The following is an 11,025-nucleotide window of genomic DNA, read 5'->3' as shown; positions in this document are numbered from 1 at the left end:
GTACTTTGATCTGAACACCCTTTCCCATCTGTCCCACTTTCTCCATGCCCTCACTTTTTCTGACTGTATGAAACCTGTCATTTTTCCAGATCTTTCAAATCCAAAGGAGAGTCAAGAATTCTGAGGTGGTGCCTGGTCCAATCCAGTTCAAGGAGCAGAAATCAGCTTTCAGCGCCTCCCCTCGATGTGTTACATCCCTGCCACCTGATTAGAATACTTACAGTGTGGAAACAGGCCCTTCGGCCCAGCAAGTCCACAACAACCCTCTGAAGAGCAACCCACCCAGACCCATTCCCCTACATATACCCCTTCACCTAACACTACTGGCAATTTAGCTTGGCCAATTCAGCGAACCAGCACATCTTTGGACTGTGGGAGGAAACCAGAGCACCCGGAGGAAACCCACGCAGACACGGGGAGTTTTAGACATCCATCAGGGATGCCAGAGAAATGGCCTCATCCACTTTCCATTTTGGACACTGCTCAGTATTGAGTTGACACTTACCTCTCAGCCACTTGTCAACAGAAAGTAACCATGATGGACTCTGTTCCTTAAACCTTCGAAGGTTCACATTTCCATTCTCAAATAAAGGGGCAGCTGAGTAGAGTTTTTCTCCTGTCATTAGAAGTCAAACACACACACACTCAGTGAGTAGGTCCCTGATCTCTGAACGACAATGAACGTCAATTGCAAGGGGACCCACCTTCAACCAATGAGGTGAAGCCATGTTTCGGACTGAAAGGACACACTCCTCGTCCAATCGGATGTCCTCCTCCATTAATGATTTCACTGAATGTGTTGTTAATCTGCAAAATCATTGCTGTTATTCAGCATTACTATTTTCAAAAATTAGCAGGTTGATCACACATCATGTCATGGCAAATAATCATGCGGGAAGGAATTTTACATCAATAGAAAGAGTTGACAGGATGGGTGAAGAGCAATGCATCTTTGTCTTGATGCCTCTAGCAATTCCCACGTTGTTGTTCCAGGATTCACCTGGTTACATAGCAACCTAACAGTGATGAAATAGGCCATTTGGCCCAATGGACCCACACCGAACAGTATTCCACCCAGACCTATCCCCCTATCTCTGTAAACCTGCATTCCCCCTTGGCTAACCCACCTAGTCTGCACGTCCCTGAACACTATGGGGCAAGTTATCCTGGCTAATTCTCCATAATTTGCACATCTTTGAACTGTGGGAGGAAACCGGAGCACCCGGAGGAAACCCACACAGAAGCAGGGAGAATGTGCCTCACAAAATATTTAATTGAAGTAAGTGGGCTCAGAAACAGTGCACCTGCCAAAGCAGTTGAGGGATGGGCTTATCATGATTTGATTGCAGTCTTTGAGGTAATGTTTTAAATGCACAGCTATATAAAAGGGAGTGTGGGAAATTAGTTTTCTTTAAAAGGAGGAATATCATTTTCCTCAGATTGATGTCAGAGTCCAGTGACATATTTCAATGGAGTTGATGTTATTAAAGTGCTGGTTTGTAAATGAATAAGATGGTAGCAAGGAAATTATTTGGAATATTTTCTTCATTACTGGTTGCTGGATCTCCCTGAAAGTGCACAAATCCGAAATCCTGGAACTCCCTCCTTAGCAGCACTGTGGCTGTCCGTACACCACTGCAGTGGTTCAATCAGGCAGCAGCTCACCACCAGCATCTCCAGGGCAACTAGGGACGGACAAATAAATGCTGGCCCAGCCTTCGATGCCCACATCCCATGGATGAAAAGCCCCCAGAGTACCTGCCCTGTCCCAGTTCTCTGTCCACACTGCCCTGGACCCTGATATTGGGAGATACACCAGCAAAGGATGGAGCTGGGGTCATTTCCCAGCTCTGGCTGGTTCAGAACCACTTGGCATCTGGCAGTAATGACACCATAGACGGGGAAAATGGCAAAGTGAGTAGTCACTGGCTCAAAAGCTGAAGAAGCTCATTCCCCCATCAAGCACTCGGGGGGGTGTGGGAGGAGGCTGGGCGAGTGGGTTAACTTTGATTTGTGGAGAATCTCAGAATAGCCATCCAACAGGGGGGCTGTATGACAGGCAAGAGGTCTAATCTCACCCATAAATGCTATCACCCAGGCCAGTAGATTTCTGCTCCCCTCCATCTTGTCTCTCTTTGGCCAAAGCATTAAGGTGGAAGGCTGAGTTTGGACAAATAGACATTCAACGTCAGCCAAACTATACTTACGAGTGACCAGCATTTTGGATTCCAGGCATTGGTCCCACACAGAAGAAGATGGGTTCTGTTGAATCTTTGCAGGACCATGATAACATTCTGACAGTACCCCTGAAGTTAAATGCAGACCATGAATATCGTCAAGGAAACAGCAAACTGAAGAAACTAATCAAAAGCGCATTTGTTTGGAATATGTTCTGACAGGCTTCTATATAAATGATGTGAAAAGTCTCAATGCCAACTCACCACAACACGCCCAACAAACTAACTGCACGATTCCAACCTCGCTGGGGTGGCAACACTTGACACACACGTGCGCGTACACACACACAGACACACACACACACACCCCAGACACACACACAGACACAGACACACATANCACACACACAGACACACACAGACACACACACACACACACACACATGTGCATGCGCACCAAGGCACACCACGAAGTGCTGCAGTTTCTTTGGATAACCATTTCCCAAGGCACAACTTCTCACAAACACCAAACTCCATTGGCTCACCAGACATCCAATCAGGGTTCACTTGACAACTGGTGGCCATTAGCAAGTAGGATATGGACAGCTGACCAGAAGGTTGTTCAGTGTTGACATTGACAGTTCTGAGGGAGGCTGGGATTCCACAAGCTGGGGTCAGGGGTCAGGGCCCAGGGGTTGATGGCAGGTGCTGCTGGGAGCTGGGGGGAAGAGGGGCTGGGAGAGGGGGGAAAGCAGGCTTAAGGTGAGAGGAAGGCAGGGGGCCAGGGGCTATGTTTTGAGAGTGGGGAAGGGAACACGGTGCTGGGGTTGTGGTGAGGGGATGGGTAACCTTTCGGAATCCTTTAATTTTATCTTGGAGTTGAGTCTGATGGTTGGATCATTCCCTTTCTTGAAAGTGCATAGGAACCAATATGAGGGGCTCAGAAGGGTAAATACTGATCCATTGTTTCCTCTCCAGACTCTGGGGTTAGCAAATGAGGAAGCTATCGCTTGGCTTCAGGGACTTGGTGGAATAATTAACCCGCTTCATCCCAATAAGGTGCCATCCATCGAGGGGTCTCTGGGAGGTCAGAGACTGTCAGTGCCAGGCTCACAACTCATGTAATTCTGTTGTCCGTTTATCCACCTCTTACAAATCATTCAAACCCCTGCTCACAATTCACAAGCTGCCCCCTCACTAACAGCTCCATGCGATCACCTGGTTATGGTAAATCACTGAGGAACAGAGTGAGAATTCAGGAATGGTGCAGGAAAGGCAGCCCTGATCGGGGAATGGGTTTATCTATCCCACAGGAGGATGGTTTGGCCATTGTAATAACAGTCAAACACGAGAAAACGAAACTGTATAAAAAGTCGATTATAAAACTGGCACAGAAACTTGCAAGAGATATCTTTTAACTGTTGCGTTTCAACAAAGTGAAACAGGCATGAATGTTTTTCAGAGCGTAACTCACCAAATTCTTCTTTTGGCATTCTGTCATGGATTTATTATCCACAGGCACTGTAATCTGGAAAGTGAAGAGAAACGCTTGTAAGAGATTGATGCTGTGTAATGTTCTTTCATACTGAAAAGTAACAGAGCTGATTGAATGTGGGTCGAGAATGTGTTGCTGGGAGAGCTGATTGAATGCCATTGTTTCACTATGGACAGTCCAGCCCCAACAAATATCATCAACTCAGTGTTTCAATGAAAATGTAGCACCTTACAGTGGGTCGTATTGATGGACTATTGTAGTGCATTTATATAGTGCCATTCAGGCTGTTCTAAAGTCAACTTATGGCCAATAATATTCATGAAATGTTGCTGAATTAATTTTAGAAACACAACTGCCAATTTACACACAGCAAGCTCCCATGAGTAGATTGGTCAAGGGGGCAGTAGGAGGAGGTGGCCGCGATCTGGCGTTTAGCCTCAGCGGTGTAAAGGTCGATGCGCCAAACTACACTCCTGAAGAAGGGCTCATGCCCAAAACGTCAATTCTCCTGCTCCTTGGATGCTGCCTGACCTGCTGCGCTTTTCCAGCAACACATTTTCAGTCATCACTTTCTCCCATGAGTAGATTGCCTGTTTTATTGGTTAAAGGGATAAATATTAACCAGCACATTAAATGATGTCATGCCATTTTTCACATTCACCTGAGGGGGCGAATGGGGTACCAGGACATGGCAGAGACACTGTGCCCTGCTGAACACCACACCCGCCTCCCCACAATATACCACATCACTAGCTTTACCCAACAGCACAGCCCCAGAGGGTCAGAGTGAGGGTGGATGCTCAGGGTTAAATCTCAATGAAGCATCATTGTTCTCACCCAATGGCTGGATAAGATAGTGAAAACATTACCTCATTTGTCCTGTTTTAAAATAATAAACATGAGATTGGCACACTAAGTTCAAGTAATTAGTGGAAAGAGCTGTGATTCCTAATTCAGAAAGCTCCCTGAAATGTGCTGTGGTGTACAATACTCAAGCAACTCTTTTGAAATTTATATCATCACTGCTTATCAGTGTAATGACAAGGATACAAAAGCTCAGAGTTTCCAAATGCTATAAATATGGTTGAGAAGTGAAGACTAAATGGACATTTCCTCTGAAATATCTGAGTAATAATGACGCCTTTGTGTTTTAATAATGAATATGATTAATGTGCTGTCAGGTTCTGGTAAACACATCTTCAACAAAATTTCCTCAAGGTACAGAAGTTGATCCAGTCCCCTTTATTTGACATAATAAAACTCCATCATTGATACCAGTCACCCTGTTAATTAACCTATCCTTTAAACAATTGGTGAAATGATCAGACGCGACCTTAGAAAGTCTTCTTTCCGAAGCAATAGGCGCAGAGCAAATACTGTTCATTGGGGGCCACTCTGGAACAAGAGGTCATAGCTTTAGGGTATGAAAACTAATTTTCATAAATGGTCTTGAATCTTTGGAATTTGCTCGCCCAGAATGAGGTGGTTGCCAGGATTGAAAAAGGGGCTAGACAGATTTTTAATTAATGTCGGGTCAAGGGTTATGGAGAGCGAGCAGGACAATGGAGTTGAGGATTAAGGATAATCCAAAGAGATTCGAAAAGTACATTAAGAGCAACTAGAGAGAGAATATGGCCCCTTCCAGATCAATGAGATGGTCTACACATTGAGCCTCAGGTGGTTGGAAACATAACGAATATTTTCCTTCAGTTTCGACTGTGGAGAAAGGAACAGAGGCTTGAGAATTTGGGAAAATAAATGTTGATGTTTTGAAAACAGTTCACATTGCCAAAAGAGGAAGTGCTGTTGATCTTAGAAAACATAAAGGTGGGTAAATCTCCAGGACCTGATCAAGTGTATTCCTGGACATTGTGGGAAGTTAGGGAAGAAATTGCTGGGCCACTAGCAGAAATATTTGTATCATCTATAACCTTGGGTGAGGTGCAGGAAGATTGGGAGGTTGTGCCTTTGTTTAAGAAAGGCTGTAAGGAGAAGTCTGGGAACTACAGACAAGAGAGTGGTGGGTAGGCGTTGCAGGTGATTCTGAAAGATGGATTGGCATGCATTTGGAGACATAAGGAATGATTAGGGATAGTCTGCAAACTGCGAGGGGAATCATTTCGCACACGCCTGATTGAGTTTTCTGAGACAGTAACCAAAAGGATTGATGAGGGCAGAGTGATCGACATTGTTTACACGGATGTTAGTAAAGCTTTTGATGGGGTTCTGCACAGTAGACTAATTAGCAAAGTCACATGGGATTCAGGGTGAGTTTGCCAGTTGGGTACAAATTTGGCTTGATGGTAGGAGACAGAGGGTGGTGTTGGAGGTCTGTGACCAGCAGTGTTCTGCAGGTATCGGCAATGGGTCCATTTTTGTTTATCATTTATACAAACGATTTGGATGAGAGTATAGGAGGCATGGTTTGTAAGTTGGCATATGACACGGAAATTAGTGGCATAGTCGACAGCGAAGAAGGCTATCGAAGATTACAAAGCGATCTTGGTCAATTGGCTCAATGGGCTGATGGAGTTTAATTTGGATAAATGCGAGGCATTGCATTTTGGTAAAACAAACCAGGTCAGGACTTATATAATTAATGGTAGAGTCCTGGGAAGTGTTGTAGAACAGAAAGACCTAAGGGTTCAGCTACATAATTCTTAAAGTTTGCATCACAGGTAGACGGGGGGGGGGGGTTAATAAGGTGTTTAGCACGCTTGCCTTCATTGCTCAGACCTTTGAGTATAGGAGTTGGGACGTCATGTTGAGGTTGTACAGGACATTGGTGAGGCCTCTTCTGGAATACTGTGTACAGTTCTGGTCACCCTGCTGTAGGAAGAATATTATTCAACTGAAGAGAGTTCAGAGAAGATGTGTAAGGATATTGCTGGGAATGGAGGGTTTGTGTTATAAAAATAAGCTGGATAGGCTGGGCTTTTTTTCACTGGAGCTGAGGAGATTGAGGAGTGACCTTATAGAGGTTTATAAAATTATGAGGGGCATGGATAAGGTGGGGGAGTTTAAAACAAGGGAATATGTTTTTAAGGTGCGAGGAGAAAGTTTTAGAAAGAACATGAAGGACAGCTTTTTTTTACTCAGAGATTGGTTGGTGTATGGAATAAACTCCCACAGGAAGTGGTGAATGCAGGTGCAGTTGCAACATTTAAAAGACATTTGGATACGTACATGAACAGGAAAGGTTTGGAGGGATAAGGGCCAAACACAGGCAAATTAGACTAGTTCTGTTTGGGAACATGGTCAGAGTGGACTAGTTGGGCCGAAAGGTCTGTTTCCATGCTGTATGACTCTCTGACTCAATGACTATGAGTCCTTGAGATCATGATGGTAGTAAATGGCTCGAGAGGTTGAATTGCTCAATCCTGCACCTCATCCTTATATAACAGCACATAGTAATCTCTGTGCCAGAAACATTGCTGAAATAATTGACAAGTATGAAACTACCACTCATGCTACATGTCCCCACCTGATTCCACATAATTAGATGTAAAATGCTTTCCCATGTTTTACAACGCAGACAAACTACATGCCTATGTCTGCTTCTGCAGCTGTGAGTTTTTAACTAGATTTAGCATTTTTTATTTGATCACAAATTGTGCTGTTTCAGATGGTTGGCTGCACTATTCACAGCTGCATGTAATTGGTTTCGTTTTGTCTCTGCTGGATTATAGGAGATCCTGTTGCCTTTCCTAAATCATTGCAACAGGTTTGTTACCTGTACTGGGACTGGGATTTAAATATTACCCAGTTCCAAGAATCAATTGCAGAATCACCATCTTGCTCAAGGTAAATATATCTTTTGCTCCCCCATTTAAAGAAAACCAGACATCTTACTAAGTAATTTCTCAATCTGAGATAGTTGCTATCTAGCAGCAAGCCTGATTCATCAGAATCTCTAAAAGTGTGGTGCTGGGGAAGGCACAGCAGGTCAGGCAGCATCCAAGGAGCAGGAGGATCGGAACAGCTTATGCTCAAAACATCGACTCTCCTGCTCCTCGGATGCTGCCTGACCGGCTGTGCTTTTCCAGCACCACACTCTCGACTCTGATGTCCAACATCTGCACTCCTCACTTTCTCATCAGGAATTTCTCTCAAGGTCTGCTACTTGAACAAATTACCTGTTGGCCCAACCTGTTATGAATGCACTATTGATTACCATCAAGTCCTGGAGTGGGAGTCAAACCCAGAGCTTTGGATGTAGATTATTATCTTTCATTACCTTTAATTTCATGGTTAAATCAGGGAAGGTGAGGATATAATAATGGAAAGGCACCAGCACTTTCTTTGAGTTTTAAGAGACAGTAAAATACCAATGGATAACTAATAAAGAACTAGTGCAAGGCAACAGTTTGGTGATGGTTGGAACACTTTACGTCATTGAGGTCACTACTGAGGGAAGAGCATTAAAGGTTTGGTTGATAAACAGATTAAACTAAAAGTAAACAGTGATGCGTACAGGCAGACAATTCCGTGAGAGGTAATTATCCTGATCAGTGTCAGTTAATCTACATTTACTGCAAATGGAATTAGCAATGTTAACTTGGTCCTGCTCTCCCATTAGAGACAGATAGAGGGAGACAACTGCTGTTGGGTCACCAGGCCTCAAGTGAGGAGTTAGGGTCATCACACTATATTACAAACCAGCTGTCCAGCCAGCTGAGCTATCTGACCACCCACAGCTAAGACTTGCACATTTACACAATGTTTTCCAATGTACTTCAGCTCTTTTATTCAATGCTGATTATAAAGTACAATCAGTACCCTACCCTGACCTTCACTCGTTCCTTCCTATTAAAACATTTGACAACTCATTGAAGTCTAAATAATAACTACTCCTCTTCCCACAGCTTCAAGTAGTTCTGCAGAGTTTTGTTATGTCCCATTCCCTGACCTATATTATTCTCAGATAATGTCCATACTTGATATAAAGTGAACAATGTCCCATCGATAGAACTATATTGTGAAAACATGTATCACTTCTGGAACAGTGATTGGAGATTTGTAAAAGCCTGAATTTAACATGAGTGAAAGGTGGCTTTGGGCATTCAAGGGACTAAATGGTTCAGTGGGTAGTGCTCCTGCCTCTAGGGCTCCCAATGTTGATTCCCACTCCAGGACGTGTTGGCTATGGAAGAATCCAGCGACTGGTACAGATAAGCCAGAGAGCATTGGTGTCAGCATCCAGATGGTAGAGGTCAGAACAGGAGTGATATCTGATTGTATAACCATCTCCCACATTTTAAAAGGAAATGACAATATGAAGAAATGATCTAGCAACGTTGTGACAAGGTGTTCTTGTATTGTTGCAGGGTTCGGAATCAGGAACTGCAGGACAGTGTTCTGGGCACATGGGTTCAGATCCAACTCTAGCAGATGGTGAAGTATTCAATAAAATCGAGACTGAAAAGCTAGTCTAATGATAACCGATGTTGGTGATAAACCCATCTGGTTCAGTAATGCCCTGTAGGGTCAGAGATCCCTTTGCCTATCCCTATTCCAATATCATCTAGCCAGGATGTGGACTCTACAGAAAACCAGAGGTGTCTGATGACAGAGGCCGGTATCCATCACCAAGTGCCCCTTTATTTAAACATGAATAGCCTTTGACTATAATACTGCCTCATACAGAGTCAGACACCAGAGTGTCAGCCCTGACGTTCACCCTTTTATGAGAGACAGTGAGGGCTGCAAATGCTGGAGAGTCAGCGTCGAAAAGTGTGGCGCTGGAAAAGCACAGCTGGTCAGGCATCATCTGAGGAGCAGGAGAGTCGACATTTCGGGCATAAGCCCTTCATCAGAAGCATCCTTGAATGTGGCCTGACCACATTCCTGGTGGAGGGCTTATACCCGAAACATCGACTCTCCTGCTCCTCGGATGCTGCCTGACCTGCTGTGCTTTTCCAGCACCACACATTTTTATGTCAGCCAGGGCTACCTAATTGGACCAGATTAACAGCCCCAATCAGGGAGCTCATATCCTATGATGTCAAGCTGACTGACCTTGTTACAATAACTGCAATGACAATCATTTGATTTTTCTGTGATTTGTATTGTGGATAGCCACAAGTATGAAGAGTGAATTTCCCTGCCACCCATGTCTCAGAATCCAACGTTGTTCCGCTGTCGCTGAAGGTATTCGGTTAGCAGAAAAAAAAACTGAAAGGCACAATGTTCTGTGAATGGTGAGAGTTAGGAAGTGCTGTTGTCCAAGGGATATCCTTCTCAGGAGTCACTAGAAACTAGCCTGCAGGTGCAACAAGCAATTAGAAAGGCGAACAATCTGTTGGCCTTGATCACAGAGCGGGGGGGGGGGGATTTCAGCACAAGATGTCTTACATTCAAGATTAGAGTGGTGATGGAACATTGACTCTTCCTGCTCCTCGGATGCTGCCTGACCTGCTGAGCTTTTCCAGCACCACTCTAATCTTGACTCTAATCTGCAGTACCCACTTCTGCCTACAAGATATCTTCGTGCGTCTGTATGGAGTTGGTGAGACCTCACCTGGAGTATTGTGTAAAGCTTTAGTCTCCTTGTTTGAGGATGGATGGACTTGTCAGAGAGGAAGTACAACAGGAGGTTTATCAAATTATTTCCTGGAATGGCTGGATGGTCTTATTAAAAGACATATTCTGTATTCTCGATATTCTCGAGAACTTCCAAGAATGGAATCTCACTGAGATGTACAAAATTCTTAAAGGATGTGAAAGGGTGGGTATGGAGAGGATAGTTGCGAGAGATATAACCTCAGGGGAAAGGGTTAGCCATTTAAGAATGAGATGAGGAGGAATTCCTTCACTCAGAGGGTGGCGGATCTTTGAAAATTTCTACCCAAGTAGGCTGAGTAGGTTTGAGACCCCACAGACCAATAAGATTCCAGGGACTAAAGACGTTAAGACATCTCAAAATAGCATGGGAAGGCAGTGGTTGAACTGGAAGTTCAGCCATGCTGTAGAATGGTCATCCAGGCTCAATGGGCTGAATGACCTGCTCCCATTCCTGGGTTGTTGAAAAACTATCTGCACGGACACTTAGAAACATAGAACATTTATGGCATAGGAAGAGGCCACTTACTCCATTGTCTGCACATACCGATAGACAAGCCTTCTCCCACATCCGGCCTTCTCCCACATTCCAGCATTAAGGAAAACTAGAAGGACAAGGGCAGCAGGTCCATGGGAACACCAGCCTCTGCAGGTTCTCCTTCAAGCCCCTCCCCACCCTGACTTGGAAACATACTGCCATTCTTTCACTGTCACTGGGAGAAAACCCTGGGACTTCATACACAGACACACACACACACTCACACACACAACACACAGACACACACACAGATA

At 44.4% G+C, this 11,025-nt stretch overlaps 1 protein-coding gene across 1 annotated transcript in view; it reads right to left on the bottom strand.

The window, feature by feature from the left end:
- Nucleotides 1-407: 407 nt before the first annotated feature.
- Nucleotides 408-11,025, bottom strand: part of LOC122542616 (semaphorin-3E-like) — a 24,693-nt gene continuing 14,075 nt past the window's right edge. Inside the window, exons 3-6 of the mRNA XM_043680582.1 lie at nucleotides 3,652-3,705; nucleotides 2,208-2,306; nucleotides 705-807; nucleotides 408-616 (exon numbers count right to left, since the gene is read on the bottom strand). Of these exons, the coding sequence (XP_043536517.1) occupies nucleotides 423-616; nucleotides 705-807; nucleotides 2,208-2,306; nucleotides 3,652-3,705 (450 nt within the window). The 3' untranslated portion in view covers nucleotides 408-422. The remainder of the gene's footprint in view (nucleotides 617-704; nucleotides 808-2,207; nucleotides 2,307-3,651; nucleotides 3,706-11,025) is intronic.

The sequence above is a fragment of the Chiloscyllium plagiosum genome, chromosome 40 (assembly GCF_004010195.1).
Source record: "Chiloscyllium plagiosum isolate BGI_BamShark_2017 chromosome 40, ASM401019v2, whole genome shotgun sequence".
Lineage (NCBI taxonomy): Eukaryota > Metazoa > Chordata > Chondrichthyes > Orectolobiformes > Hemiscylliidae > Chiloscyllium > Chiloscyllium plagiosum.
Note: the sequence above shows the minus strand (reverse complement) of the source record. Positions and strands in the feature narration are given on the sequence as shown.